The sequence below is a fragment of the Triturus cristatus genome, chromosome 9, assembly GCF_964204655.1.
Source record: "Triturus cristatus chromosome 9, aTriCri1.1, whole genome shotgun sequence".
Taxonomy (NCBI): Eukaryota; Metazoa; Chordata; class Amphibia; order Caudata; family Salamandridae; genus Triturus; species Triturus cristatus.
In genome coordinates, this window is record NC_140592.1 from 723,158,222 (window position 1) to 723,174,471 (window position 16,250).

Sequence of the window (16,250 nt, forward strand, 5' to 3'; positions counted from 1 at the left end):
TTTCTTGAAATGGTGTAAAATATTATTGTTGTGCGTAAGTAAAGTAAGGAATAGTATTGTCTATTTAAATATAATGAAATGTTCTTACCCTGAAATGTGATCCTGAATAACACCGTTTGAGAAGACAAGATAAAGACTTTTAGTAAACTTTAACTTTAATCGGTGTAGTGTCCTTTTTAAGTGGTGTTGCGTTGAGTTGTGAGCTGGGTGTGATGCAAGCACGAGATGCTATGTTGGGATAAAAGCCTGTTGGCCTGAGCCAAACTACCTCTAGGACGTTAGGTCCAACAGTGCCTGAAAGGAAAATGCTACTTAACAGTATGCATCTATTCTTGGCATGTAGAGATTCAGTATATCATACTTTTGCATAGATCGCTATCTGGTGTTGAGCTCGGATGATTGCACCTTGTTGTGGTCTTGGAAGAAGTCTTTTGTAGTCACTCGAGAGGGGACTCCTCCCTTGGATTATAATGCGCATGGGCATCGACTCCATCCTCAGATTGTTTTTCGCCATGACGGGAAATGAAGGAGTGTGTAAGAAACAGATAAGATGTCCATGTGAATGTATCTAAGCAGGATAACACTGGAACAGATACAGGATCCAGGGAGGCGGGCGGGAGTATATTCTGCAGCTCTACATGCCAAGAACAGATGCATACTGGTAAGTAGCATTTTCCGTTCGAGGCATATGAGGTGCAGAATTCACACTTTTGCATAGACTGTACAGCAGTGTCTCCCCTAGTAGTGGTCACCCGTATCTGTTGCAGTGGTTTGGAAAAGTGTCTTAAGAACAGCCTGGTCTACAGAAGCTTGTTGCATCGCCTGAACGTCTACACAATAGTGTTTGGTGAAGGTGTGTGTAGTAGACCATGTCGCTGCTTTACAAATGTCTTCTTGGGGAATGTTCCCTAAGAATGCCATGGAAGCCACTAGTTTGTGTGTTCAGTGCACTCTAGGGGGAATTGTTAATATGCGTTTTGCCTTCTGGTAGCATATTTGAATGCATTTGACTATCCACCTGGCAATTCCAGCTGTGGAGATGAGGTTTCCTTTATGAGGTGGAGAGAAAGCTACAAACAGTTGGTTTGTTTTTCTGCAATGTTTAATCCTGTCAATGTAATAAAGTATAGCCCTTTTGACATCAAGTGCGTGAAGAGCTCTCTCTGCTATGGAATATGGGTTTTGGAAAAAGACTGGTAACTCTACAGATTGATTGAGATGAAAAGCAGAGATTACTTTAGGAAGGAATTTTGGATTTGTCCTAAGAACCACCTTGTTACGATGTATTTGTAAGAATGCTTCTTGTATGGTTAAAGCCTGGATCTCACTTACTCTCCTGAGAGAGGTGATTGCGAAAAGAAAAGCTACTTTCCAAGTAAGGAACTGTAGTTTGCCTTTGTGTAGAGGTTCAAATGGTGGACCCATGAGCCTAGTAAGGACAATGTTTAGATTCCACACCGGAGAGGGTGGCAGTGTGGGAGGAATTATCCTTTTAAGACCTTCCATAAAGGCTTTGATAGCTGGTACTCTGAACAATGACAAATGCGGTCTGTTTTGAAGGTAGGCGGCAAGGGCAGCCAGATGTAATCTTAAGGATAGGTATGCTAGATTACATCTTTGTAGATGTAGCAAATAGCAAATGATGTTCTGAATGGAAGCATCTAGCGGGTCAATTTAGTTGTTATTGCAGTACAAGACGAATCGTTTCCATTTGGCTGCGTAGCAAGCTCTAGTAGTAGGACGTCTGGCTTCTTTGATAATGTTCATACAGTCCGGTGGGAGGTTAAGGTAACCAAACTCTAGGACTTCAGGAGCCAGATTGCTAGATTCAGTTGTGCTGGGTCTGGGTGCCTTAGCTCTCCATGGTTCTGCGTCAGCAGCTTTGGGTAGAGATGTAGTTTTTGGTGTGGAACAACTGATAGTTCGGGGAGTGTTGTGAACCATGGTTGCTGTGCCCATGTGGGAGCAACTAGGATCATCTTCAGAGACTGTTGCTTGAGCTTGCGTACTACTAAGGGAATGAGTGGGAGCGGCGGAAAAGCGTACGCAAATCTGCCTGACCAGCTCATACATATCGCATTGCCCTTGGACAACGAGTGTGGAAACCTGGCAGAAAAGTTTAGGCATTTTGTGTTTGCGGCGAACAGATCTATGTCTGGGTGGCCCCACATCTGGAAAAATGGTTGGAGAACTTGAGGATGAAGTTCACATTCGTGTATCTGCTGTGTCTGACGACTTAGCAGATCCGCAATCTGATTGTGCACTCCTGGGAGATGTTCTGCCAGAAGATATATATTTTGCGGGATGGTCCATCTCCATATGCTTTGCGCTAGATGAGACAGCTGCAAAGAATGTGTTCCTCCTTGTTTCTGTATGTAATACATTGCTGTCATATTGTCCATCCGGACCAGGACAGTCTTGTTGAGGAGATGTCCCTGGAAAGACTAAGGCTAGAAATATTGCTAGTAATTCTAGGTTATTGATGTGGAGCACTTTCTGTTGAGTGTTCCACCTGCCCTGAATTGTGTGGTTTAGGAGATGGGCATCTGCTGTTAGCACTATCTGTGGAACTGGCTTTAGGAACGGCGGCCCTCTGGAAAGGCTTGGTGTGTTCCACCACTGCAGAGAGCGATGTGTGCGACTGTCCACCAACACCAGATCTGTAAGTTGACCTTGAACCTGGTTCCACTGACGTGCTAAGCATTCCTGTAAAGGGCGCCTCTGAAGTCTTGCGTCCGGTACAATGAAAATGCAAGAGGCCATCATTCCTATGAGCTGCATAAACACTCGAACTGGGAGGGAGTGTCGGGGTTGAAAGTTTTTGATTAGGGTTTGCATACTGGCTATCCTGGCTGGATTGGGGTATGCTAGAGCTTTGGAAGGGTCTATTGTGGCCCCTAGATACTGATGTAGGTAGGAGGGCTGTAGATGCGACTTAAGTGTGGTTTATTGTGAACCCCAGGTCGTGTAGCAGCTGAATTGTTTGGTAAGTGTGGTGAACACACTGGTTGTATGACTTGGCTTTTATCAGCCAGTCGTCCAGGTATGGAAAAACATGAATCTGCTGTCTTCCCAAGTGTGTGGCTACTACCGCAAGACACTTTGTGAAGACCATGGGTGTTGTGGTTACTCCGAATGGGAGAACTTTGAACTGATAGTGTAGGCCGTCCACTGTAAACCTTAGGTATTTTCTGTGAGCAGGGTGTATAGGAATATGGAAGTTGGCTTCCTTGCGATCTAATGTGGCAAGGAAGTCGCCTTGTTGAAGCAGTGGAAGGACTTGTTGAAGAGTGATCATGTGAAAGTGATCTGACTGTATGTAGAAATTGAGAGGTCTGAGCTCCAGTATTCGTCTGAGAGTACCATCCTTTTTGGGGATTAGAAATTACAGGGAGTAAACCCCTGTCCCTTGATGCTCTAGGGGAACTAGTTCTATTGCATGCTTTTGAAGCAGTGAGAGAACTTCCTGTTTGAGGAGCGTTAGATGTTCCATGGACAGGGAACGCTGTTTGGGCGGTATGTTGTGGAGTTGCACTAAGTTCCAGGCAGTAACCATACTGGATAATTTGTCTTACCCACCTGTCTGTAGTACAAAACACAAAGCGAGGTAGTGGTGGATATACGGTCACGCTTCAAAACCACTCAGATAAACGGGCTAGTGTGAACAATTTAGCTTTGTAACAATAAGTACATTTGGTGCCTCTCAGGGTAAAATACCCCACTACCCAGGGTATCAAATAACACAAGATTCAAGAGTAACTTGTCTAGCGTGATCAGCACACAGGAAACCCCGGCACTCGTAATATTTTACATCAATTCAATTATGATACATTATTTGTCTCACCAAAAACCCAAAAGATGAGGAGAGATCCCTCCTTTTTCAGGAAACCACGAAAACTGTCCAATTGGAGTAGTCTTGGTAAATTTATTAAGAATAACAAGACAATAATGGCACATTACAATTTGTCACTTTATTTGTACAACAGATGTTGGCGTTAAATGCACAGTGGTCCAGTCTTCGTTGTGAAGAACACCGATCACAGCCAACGCGCGTTTCGTCACCACCGTGACTTTCTCAAGGCTCTTAGACTGCTCGAATAGTAGATGGAAATACTAGCGGCTCTTTGGTCACGAATAGAAAAGTCCTCCTAGGAGTCCGAACAAACTCCGGACAGCCACGCAGCACACAAGGACGCCATTCGCAACCACCACCACCACCTCATCATGGCGGCCAAGAGGACCTCCTTCAAAGACCGCCTCAACAACAGCGCACACAATAGCAAGGAGCTCTTCAACATCGTGAAGGAACTCTCCAACCCCAGCTCCAACACCAACGACATCCCGTCGCAAGCCCTGTGCGACTCCCTCGCCACCTTCTTCCACTGCAAGATAGCAGACATCCACGACAGCTTCAACACCCAGAGAGCCCCAACAGACAGCAACACAACAGACCCTCTGCACACCATCGACCATGACCCCCTGCTAGCCTGGGCCAGCGTGAGCGTCGATGACACCATCAAGACCATGAGCACAATCCACTCCGGCTCTCCGTCAGACCCATTCCCGCACCACGTCTTCAACAAAGCAAGCAGCTCCATCGCACCCCACCTGCGCAACGTCATCAAGCTCTCCCTCGAGACAGCGACCTGGAAACAAGCCGAGATAAACACCCTACTCAAAAAACCTAAGGCAGACCCAAGAGACCTCAAGAACTTCCGGCACATTTCTCTGCTCCCCTTCCCGGCCAAGGTCATCAAGAAAATCGTCAACAGACAGCTAACCCGATACCTCGAAGAAAACAGAATCCTGGACCCTTCCCAGTCAGGGTTCCGCAGCAACCACAGCACCGAGACTGCCCTCATCGCTGCCACCGACGACAACAGGACCCTGCTAGACAACGGTGAGACCGCAGCACTCCTCCTCCTAGACCTCTACGCCGCCTTCGACACAGTCTGCCACCGCACACTACGCGCACGCCTCCACGCCTCAGGGATCCAAGACAAGGCTCTGGAATGGACCACCTCCTTCCACTCCAGCAGAACCCAGAGCGTCCGCCTCCCCCCATTCCGTTCCAAAGCCTCCGAGATAATCTGCGGCGTACCCCAGGGATCCTCCCTCAGCCCGACACTGTTCATTATTTACATGGCCCCGCTCGCACACGTCGCCAGACAGCACGACCTCAACATAAACTCCTACGCCGACGACACTCAACTGATCCTCTCCCTCACCAAGGACCCCATCACCGCCAAAGCCAACCTCCACAAAGGAATGAAGGCCGTCGCCGACTGGCTGAAGATCAGCCGTCTGCAGCTGAACTCGGACAAGACGGAGGTCCTCATCCTCGGCTCCAACCCTTCAGCCTGGGACGACTCCTGGTGGCCGACGGCACTGGGGGCAGCCCAGACACCCACCGACCACGCACGCAACCTTGGAATCATCCTCGACTCAAAGCTCTCAATGACCAAGAAAGTCAACGCCGTCTCCTCCTGCTTAAACACCCTTCGCATGCTCCGCAAGATCTACAGATGGATCCCGATAGATACAAGAAAGACAGTCACCCAGGCCCTCGTCAGCAGCAGACTCGGCTATGGAAACGCCCTCTACGCGGGAGCCCCGACCAAGCTCATCAAACGACTACAACGCATCCAAAACGCCTCGGCACGACTGATCCTCGACGTACCACGACACGGCCACATCACCCCCCCACTTAAGAAACCTGCACTGGCTCCGCGTCAACAAGAGGATATCCTTCAAGCTCCTCATCCACGCACACAAAGCACTCCACAAGACCGGCCCAGCCTACCTCAACAGACGGCTCTCCTCCTACATCCCCAACCGCCAGCTACGCTCCGCCGACCTCTCACTCACCACCGTCCCGCACATCCGAAGTACAACCACCGGCGGGAGATCCTTCTCCCACCTCGCCGTCAAGACATGGAACACCCTCCCACTGAGCCTACGACAGACCCAAGACCTGCTGACCTTCAGGAGGATACTCAAGACCTGGCTGTTCGATCAGTAGCGCCACCCTCCCAGCGCCTTGAGACCCTTGCGGTTATGAGGTGCGCTTTACAAATGATTGATTGATTGACTGATTGAAGAACAGGAGAAGAGGGTCTTAAAGGTGATGTTGCACAGTCTCTTTCCTTCACAGGCACCTCAGGAGTGTGTGGGGTGTCCAATTTCCTCTTGCTCTTCGGGATACTGACAATGTGGCCTGTCTTAGGGTCCACATGCAGTGTTTTCTGTTTCGGATCGATGGGATCTGGTCGAAACAATTCTTCCTCGTTGGAGTCTGCTTTCGGCACCGATTTTTTCAGTTCCAAACGCCATTTAGATTTCTGTTCTGGCGCCTTAGAAGGTGTTTTTGGGTTCTTCGGCGTCTAGTTCGAAATCTTTTTCGGATCCGAAGGTTTTCGAGGGGTCTTCGGATCCGAGGCCTTTTGTTCTTTGGGTGCTGAAGTGCTCAGTGCCGAGGCCTTTTTGGAGACAGCGGGAGTATAATGTGTTCCCGCTTTCGGCACCGACGGTGTTGTTGGGGCACCGACGTGCGGCTTGCTCGGTCCCGGCTTCTCCTTTGTCTTCGGCGCCGGGGGCAGGGCGTCTGAAGTTTTCTTTCGGTCGCGACTAAGGCCTTCAGGCGAAGTCTTGACTGGAGCCTTCTTTTTTTCTGGTGGGGTTGGGGCAGGGGCAGTTGTACGCACTCGTTGACCTGGAGTGATGTGGTCGTCAGAGTCATCTGCTTCGGATGCGGTGTTGAGATCTTCCGAATCCTCTGCCTCTGGAACGTCGGGGCTTTCCTCGAAGATGTCTTCTGGCACCGGAGCAGCCTGTTGCGCCATAACGGGTCGTCGAGCCCGGCGATCACGGATACTCTTCTTGGACCGGAAGGAGGCGCAAGCTTAGCAATTTTTCTCTTCGTGCTCGGGCGAGAGACAAAGGTTGCAGACCTTGTGTTGGTCGCTGTGTGGGAATTTAGCTCCACACTGGGGGCATTTTTTGAATGGAGTCCTTTCCATTAGCCGTAGGTCCGAATGGCGTAGATAGGCCCAGCGTCCCGCGCCTACGACCGGAATAGAATATTTGAGTTAGTGCGTCGAAAGGCACGCAAACGAGAACAATACCGTTGAGTTTGCAATGGTTTGCGCATCGAAAAGGTTTGGAAAACACGGTACCGAACCAGAGCGCTGAAGTTACATCCAAACCCGATGGCGGAAAAAAACAATCTGAGGATGGAGTCAATGCCCATGCCCACTATCATCCAAGGAAGGAGTCAACTATCTTGTGACTACAAAAGACTTCCTCCAAGATAACAACAAGGTGCAATCATTCGAGCCCAACACCAGATGGCGATCTATACAAAGTATGAATTCTGCAGCTCATATGCCTCGAATACATAGGTTTGATGGTGTTTACCACTTCAGGCGCCCAAAGAACTTTTGTAGGCTCCCACAAGGGTATAAGAACAGTCCAGGTCTGTTTGCTGCCTGTGTAACATCAATTTTACAAGAAATTGACCCGGAAGCGGAGTCATACTTTGATGACATTTACCTCACGGATGATTATTTAAACTCACACTTGGCCAGAGTAGATCTCAGTTTTTGAATTTGCTGAGCATTGCTATAAATTCAATTTAAAAAAAAAATCTAAAACTGCTTTTTTTTTTGTATCCAATTTTTAAAATATGAATTATAAAATGAAGGCAGGAGCCTTGCCCCACACTTCTCAGAAAAGTGTGCTCTTCTCCAAACATCTAACACATTAAAAAAGCTACAATCACTTTTAGGTTTTCTAAACTTTGGAAGAACATACATACCAGGCTATGCACACAGAGTTAAACCATTGTACGATTTAATTTGACCTGATTTTTGAGACAGAAATGCCACTTTAGAACATACTACTGTTTTGAGATTATTGCTGACGGACATGCATGCATCCAAAAACTTGCACACTCGTCTAAACAAAACTAATTTAGTCAGCTCTATCATTGCGGGTACTACTGGCTATCAATACGTCACCTTTAATGAAGGTGAAACAGTACTGATTGCATATTAATCGCATTGATATTCTAATGCAGAAATGCGTTTTAGATCCATTGAAAACATTCCGACTGCAATTTAAAGAGATGTCCTTAAAGAGCATCCACTGGCTCAGGGGAAACGTATAATTGTGGTTTCTTCCATTCCAGTCTTACTGGCTGTCACATAAGCCAGCATTCCAAGATGGATCCGGTAAGACACTTCCTTGACAGCTACTGATGTAGATTAGGTCTTTGACCCTACATTAAGAACACAGGACTTTCTCCAGAATGGACAAGAATAACCCATGTCAAATGAAATTTTGCCTCTAGATCAGTATGATTTTACAATCTATAAGGAGGATTCAGCGCAGCCCACGGTTGGTACTAAACAAAGACTCAGCAGCATGCGCTGTCATGAAGAGTGTCATGAATGATGGGGATTTTCAGGCACAAAAAACTTTCTGAAACTTTAGGTGACTGTGTCCGTCAATTGGCTGAACTGAAAGCTTTAGTTCTGGCACTGTAGAATACAGATCCTGAATTCTCGACACTTAAAGTGTGTGATTCCTATTACTGCGCTCAGTCCTATAATGATAACATACACTATTGGCACTTGAATGGATTCAGAGACTCTAAAGGTAACACTATCAGGCATAAGTTGTGTTGGGGAAAGGTGGCAGCTCTTAAAGATGCTTTGCCACAGCCTCATGTTATTCACATATTGGGTCATCAATATCTTGGTGTACATATTGTAGATAATTAATTGGCTGACGAAGCAGCCAAAGCGGTAGTTCAGAGAGTTTTAGTGCTGCGATTACTCATTCACATACCAGAATAGATGATGTTAAGGCTTCAATCACTGTTTCAACTAGTGGCACACCCCTTCCTATACATTTTCCTAACAAATACTCCTATCTGTTGAGTGCCCAAAACATTCCATTTGCCCGCATTCCTGGGGTGGGTGATCAAGTGATACCCAACCAGGACCGCAGGTTACAGCTAATTATTGCTGCACACAGAAACACTACTTGTGACAAGGTCTTTATAAACAGACTAAACAATATGTCATTTAATTTGCCATTTGCCAACAAATTAAAACTTCCACTGTGGCCCGCCCACTGCAGACACCCCTTTGAGTTTCTAATGGATAACTAAATTGTGTGCATTTGGATCATTGCGGACCACTGTTTAAATGTATTTTATTGGTTGTCGATTCAGGTTCTCGATTTCTATGGGTATTGCCACAGCGATTGGGTAATGCTCAAATGGTTATTAAAGACTTGCAAGTCTTTATCAAAACATATGCAGTGGCAGCATTTCACTCGGACAAGGGATCGGCTTTTGCCTTGATGGTTAATGGGATACCCTGTGTGTTGCTGTGCATTATTCCTCTCCCGATCACCCGGAGGCAAATTTTACAGCTAGAGTATTAGGTTCAGGTGTAGTTGGCTCCATCACCTGTATGGAGTCCAGAGAGCTTTAAATAATCTGCCTAAAGATCTTTGGGTGGTCGGACCCCCTATGAGGTCCCATTCGGGGACCAGATCTTGACCCTGGCACAGTCGCAGCTGATGCACACTTTGACATCAATGAATGTTCTGCTGTCTTACAGGAATTAGAAGACTTCCAAGATGAGCGTTTGAATGTGAAAACTAAACGTACTGCCACTGATGAAGTGAAGGAGCAACCAGCGACTTCTGGCTGGATTCCTAAAGTTGGAGATCTACTACGGAAGAGGATTACAGAAAAGGGGAATTCGGAACATCACACCATACCCTAGTGCATGTTCTTGCTGTTCAAGGTACTCGAACTGTGATTTTGCCACAGCTTGCTGGTTGCAAATAGAAACAACAAGTTTCCATTGCCTTAATTAAGCTCCATCATGTGGCCAGTCAAACAGTTGGTTACAAGGGTATCTGGGTAGTTCCTTATGTCCTGTCCTTACCCTGTAAGAGATCCCTCCACATGCCCTAAGAGTCCTATTTTTTTCTTCAGTCTCTTCTTTGCATGGTGCACGTGCACTATTCTCTATGGTACTATCCATTTATTTTCATTTTCTTGGTTTTCCTTGTAATCTGGATTGGATTTGTTACAGTATGTGTTCTACTGTTAAATGGACACTATCTCCCAGAATGTTCTTCCCCAGAACCGAGTAGCTGAAGTACTAACACCCCGATCTTTTTCATATAAGGTCCGAAGAGACTTCTACCTTGTGAACATTACTGCATTTCTCGTCCGTGATGGTATAGTTTGGGAGAAGGTCCCAGATCACATTTTTGGTCCCATAAAAACTTCACCAATTCTATAGGTTTTTAAAATTGCTATGGACGATATAATAACCACAGGCTCAATCTCTGATGAATGGGATGTTGTGACTGTATCAAACATGTTATCTGAATTAGAATCCTATTCAGTATTCAAAACTATGGTGAAATATTTTGATACCATCATTACCCTCATCACTACTTACACAGAGCTAGTTCACAACATGCAGTTGTTAACTGTAAACAATGGGAAAACTATCTAAAAACGCCTGTAGGGAGTAACCAACAGTATTTAAAAAAAGATTCTTTATTTTACTAGTCATGTCTTCAAAGACCCAGTTTTATTTTAAACTTACCCCTTCTCAAGTAATGATAAACATGCTGACAAAAGCGAAATGGATTTATTCAGACTTTCATTTCCAAATTGACTGTCCAAGGTTATGATTATTGGAAAAACAATATTGATTTAAAATCAATTTAGGGTACAAGACGCTGGCAGATCCAGGACATTGATGCCTTATTTAGGGCTTGTTTGATTCCACGACAGATAATATTTTTAAACAAAGAGTACAACAGACTACATGTCTTGGACTAGCAAGTGCTAAGTATTTAAACACATACAGCATTCCCCAGGTGTCAAATTTTGATAACTGGCAACAATATGTTAATATTACAGAAGAACAAAGAACACTTAAAGAGATGGTGCAGAATGTTACATAAACTCTTCACTTTACGGTTCAGATGGATGGCAAGTGTGGCCCCTTGACACTAATGGCTGGTAGTGCACATTTTTTAAACTCTAACAATTTTAAAGCTAGCAGACCAGATCCCAGATACAGTTGGGTGTAGAAAGTACCTATAGAGTAGGCAAGTTATACCAGTAATTGCAAGAACACTCCACATTGTCTGCTGTTAAGCAACATCTATCCCTTCTTTCAGACAACATGGACTTGCAAGATTTGTTTTATCACGTCCTAGACCTCCCTGTTCTAAATGTTTCATATATGCTACATATAATGGGTTTTGGAAGATTGCACAACAAAAAACTGCCAATCTTTTGCAACAAACCGATCAAGAAAATTTAGAAAAAGCATTACCTGTTGTCGATAATGGCATGGCCACATTGTCTACTTGTATTTATTCATTGAATATTATCTTATCTGCATTTGATATTATACAAAATGACATGTCTGCTCTTTTACATAGGCAAAGTCAATTAAGATCAATTTTGCAATGGACTTGGACATTGCAGGTTTTACAATCAAACTGTGTGCCATTGAAATATCTAAATTAAACAGAATTGTTTTTGCCTTATACTTTGTCACACATGCAATGGGTCATGGCAGAGAAAGGCCCAGCTTATACAATGCTTAACAAGTGCATGGTTTAATTTCTTTGCGAATCTCTACCTTTCATTTCTTGTTTTGTCTGGAACACTTTCAAGTAGGTAGATATGAACAGATGGGCAGTAACTTTCTGCATGGTTTCTTCCTTTCGATTTCAAAGGAGAGACTGATGACAGAGAGGTTTTTGTCAGTGGGAACGAATGCAGAGTTTCCTTGACCCATTCATTATTTCTAAAGAGAACACTGCATGCAGCATACAATGTATCCATGGCCAATTTGGCGCTTTATTTGAAGAGGGTTCCCGTTATCAAGCCAGTTTTCTCGTCACTTTCTAATGGAAGTTATTTAGATTCTGACCGACCAAGGTTGTTGTAGAATGAAGCCAGGTGTCCCTTACATTGTATCAGTTTCCAAGGTTGTGAATTGCTGTTTTAATGTGCTCTATCCACCCACAAACATGGCTGGGGAACTTGTTTTGTGGCCAACAGTCCCTATTTCCGATATGAACTTGGATTGGTTAAGCCGACTCAAAGTCTTATTATTTCAAAAGGACACAGCACTAATATCTGACTGAGAAGCTATTGATCTCCAAGTAGCAAGGTCTTCCTCAGAAATACAATCGTTGTTGCGCACTAATTTGAAGCTACATTTTGGAGAACTTGTACACCACATTTTTATCACTACAAACTCTGCTGGCATTGTACACTTTTTGTAAAAAATTGGATCAGATTTGTTTTGGCATTTCAAACTGTACTTGGAATGGATTCCGCCCTTTATACACTCACGCTTTTCAAGCGTTTTCGGAGGCATTCAGTTGGTACAATTCCTTTTGATTGCTATTTTGGTCCTATGTTTGTTGCTCTGCAATGGATGTTCCACAACAAGCGCAAATGGTAATGGAATGGACACACGTCTGCCTGTGCCGTCCTATGTTGGTATAGTTGCGGTGCCTGCAATAGACTGAATGGATGCTTCAGCTCCAGGATCTATAGCATCTGGCTCCACGGCTGAGACTACCCTTCTGGCACCCTCGCCTTCGGTCTTTGCTGAAGGCACTGACCAAGTTGGAACTTACTTTTCAGGCTAAAGTGGATCTCTCGTCTGCAGGTGTGGGTACCTACCAGGACCCAAATGACTTTCTGGGCATGATGGACCTTTCTGGGCTACCGCCCTGTAGCATGGATATCTCAAAAGACACCTTTTCATTGGGCCTTTGAATAGGTTTTATTGATTTTTATTTTAGTAGTTTGCATGAAATTTTAATTACCATTTTTAAAGGCTTTTAATTGTACTTGCGTTATTATTAAGGTTTTACATTTAATAATCCATGGACTTTTGAATGCTTTTAGACTGGCTAGCTTTTAGTGAATAAGTCTCCTTCATGACCAAGGCGAGGGTGTGGCGTGGCTTGCATGTTTTCTCCATTTTTGCTCTTCGCTACATGTGGTAAAATGAGCAGGAATGGAATTAGGTAGTTACAAATATTTGTGGAGTTTGGAGACCAGAAAATATGGGTCTGAGGTTTTCAGTGAATTGTCAATGAGAAGTCATATAGCAATCCATTGCCTGACTGAGGTGCAACAGTTTGTGATTTTAGTACGGCTTTGAAGTGTACCAGAAGGGAAGGACAATCGGCTCAGGGCAGATTCGGTAAGGAGGAGTCTAGAAAAGCTGGAGTTGTACAACAAGAGAAGAAACGTAAGACTGTCATATGAGAAACCTACTAGAAAAGGGTGAGCAAGGACTGTGCCAACTATTACAAGACAAGGAAGGATTGAAGTTGGAAGAAGAACCATCTGACAGCGGTGTTAGCAAATACTCTAAAGCAAAACTGTTGAGTCTGATGGAGTGATCAACTGCACCAGAGGTGATCAACAGGTTTACGAGCACGGCGAATAAGAATAAGCCAAACATTAGTAAAGACCGTTCATAACATTTTTTAAACATTAACAGAGGTGCAAGGCAGACAACAATCATACCTTAAACCTATGTAAGCCGCTCAGCGGGTAACAGTCTGATTTCACAGTGTGCTCTACATTGCTTTTTAAATAGAATGAAAACACCTAAACGGTACTGGGCCGGTTGCCAAGAATTCCACAAGAGCCCTTAAATAAAACAGTACGTTCGAAAGGATTCAACTGTTACTGTAAATCTTTAATATTTAGACAATAACCATGTACAATCTCTGTACCCACCTGTTCCATTCCGTTATAGTACAAGTCTCTGGCAGCAGCTACTGCAGCAAGATTATTGGCCTCAGCTGTTGCCTGTACATAAAATATAACAGCATATTAAGGGCAAACATGTCTACTACAAAGCTGCAAATCATTTGTAGACCAAAAAGGAGTATGGGGCTACTCTGTGAGACTTCGGAGAAAAGTAACATTCGGAGGAAGAGGCCTACATGCAGACACCCCTTGTAAAGAAATCAGGGGAGCCTTTTCTTAAGCACTAGGAGTCAACTTCACAAACCAAAAGACTACACATCACTGCTGCAGACATTCGCATTAAAATTACATAGGCAAACAAACAGGAAGAAAGGTTCAGAAAAAAACAATACACGTGGGAATTGAGGTCACTGAGAGACGTGGCTAGTCTTTGCAAGGTTGGGGACCTATCAATAGGGGAAAGCAGTTTGCGAGATTTCGCTGGTGCAAAAGTTTGCATAATTTTCTCCAGCAGGCCACTGATTCAAGTGGAAAATGTCTTGTGGAAACAGGTAAATTACAGCCACAAGATACCAATGCTTCGAATCAGGCTGTTGCTGATACCTCAGGTGAATCTTAAATGAAAGGTATGCTTTCAATTTCAAATGTCATGCGAGATGCATGCAAGCATGTTTCACAACATTTTGCAATTGTTTATAATTTTATATACCCCCAATACCATTTCAAGTATACATATTGCATCAAAGCTATTACATCAGTATATGATACACACAGCTTACCTGGAGCATTGATTTAGGGTGTGGCAAATCTTCTCCTTGGTAAATTTTAATATACGCCTAAAAAAAATAGATTATTTTTACTCAAAGTAGTATGTTATGCTATACTGGTTGCTAACGACAGAGAAAATGTCAGTCTGGAAGTTACATCATTAACTTTTCTGAGGACTGCATATTTCCCTCCAAGAGGTTCTTAGAGTAAACCTGATCGAGCACATTACATTTCTAGTCTAAGTGGGTGTTCTACATTGGTCCAGAAAGATGGCTCTCGGAATATTAACAGAAGATACATTTTCATACAATTAACCCAAACGTAACTCTTCTATATTGGGATCATTCTGAAAACGTAGAGTCTATCTGGCCCTCTGAACCTCAGCTGGACTACTTGGGTCTTTTATGGAGCAAGACAACCAATATACATCCCAACCCTGCCCATCTGCTATAGCCAGTAATAGTGTAAATAGGCAGCATATGTTGCTGTAGTTTTGTGGATAGAGTCCTGTATTTCAGAAACGAGTCGCTCAAGAATAATTCGATTTCTGAAGGTACTCACCGTCACGCACTGCTAGCCTAAAACAACATGTCTGTTTAGGGGCATACAACCATTTAGGACATCTACTTAGTATGACCCAAGTCACTCCACACTTTCTGCAGACATTATGCTGAAGGGCTAGCACTTCCTTAATTTGGACAGGCTGAGGCATGTTTAACTAAATTGTGTGTGAGACTTCATCCAGCTACCCAATGTTTTGAGGGAATATTCCCACACGCAGTTGCTAAGAGTATGGTAGGAATGAATACGTTAAATATATTCTCTATAATAACTCAGCTATGTTAAAAAATGTCTGCTGTTTAGAAATGTCCCAAATCAGGGAATAGAAATCAAATCTCAGAGTTGTGTTTTATCAATTTTATCCTGATGTGACTCTTTAGCAGTCTGCAGTGATTCCACTTCCTACTTATGGCATGTTAAAAATCTTTACTGCCTTCAGCCTTCTACTAGGAGGAAAGTGCAGTTTTAGAGTTTCACCCCTATAATCTCGGTGCCTCTTCTTGAATGTTTGCAGTTCCAGTCAATACTTGCCTCCAGCTACTGAAAACCACGGCTTTGATATCCATGAACGTGCAATTTTCACTCAGAAACCAATTGTAAAAAAAAAAAAGAAGAAGAAAAAAGGCTGTAAGGTCAATCTGATCTTTCATAACTCAAAAAGGTTTACGTGGTGCTGTTTTATTCTTCAAATCAGCCCACCACCCTGACCATTATGCACCAATGACCAGGGTTACAACAGGGTTGTGCCTGGCATATCCAGGACAGAAACTCTGTGGGCTAATGCAGTGATGGCCGCCTTAGCTCTCATGGAATGAGCACACAAACCTTCAGGGAGTTGCTTCTTGGGCAATGTGTAAGCAGATCTTGATGCAGAGCCCCCAACCCATCTTGAGATGGTCAGTTTCAACACAGCCTTCACCTCCCTTAGCCCTTACGTACCCCACAAAGATTTGATCATCAATCCAGATGTCTTTTATATGGTCTAGTTAGAGCGACAATGCTCTTTTTGATTACAGACAGTGAAATCTCTCGTCTTCTTTAGAAGGATGAGGCAGAGCAAAGAAGGTAGGCAGGATGATTTTTGGACTACATGGAAGGGAGTAACAACTTCCGAAGAAAGGAC

General features: G+C 44.1%; 1 protein-coding gene across 2 annotated transcripts in view; it reads right to left on the reverse strand.

Annotated features, from left to right (window-relative positions):
- ATL3 (atlastin GTPase 3) overlaps nt 1-16,250 on the reverse strand; it is a 230,404-nt gene that overhangs the window by 34,116 nt on the left and 180,038 nt on the right. For both annotated transcript variants that reach the window (XM_085625910.1, XM_085625911.1), the window contains exons 10-11: nt 14,578-14,634; nt 13,826-13,897 (exon numbers count right to left, since the gene is read on the reverse strand). In XM_085625910.1, coding sequence (XP_085482036.1) covers nt 13,826-13,897; nt 14,578-14,634 — 129 coding nt within the window. The remainder of the gene's footprint in view (nt 1-13,825; nt 13,898-14,577; nt 14,635-16,250) is intronic.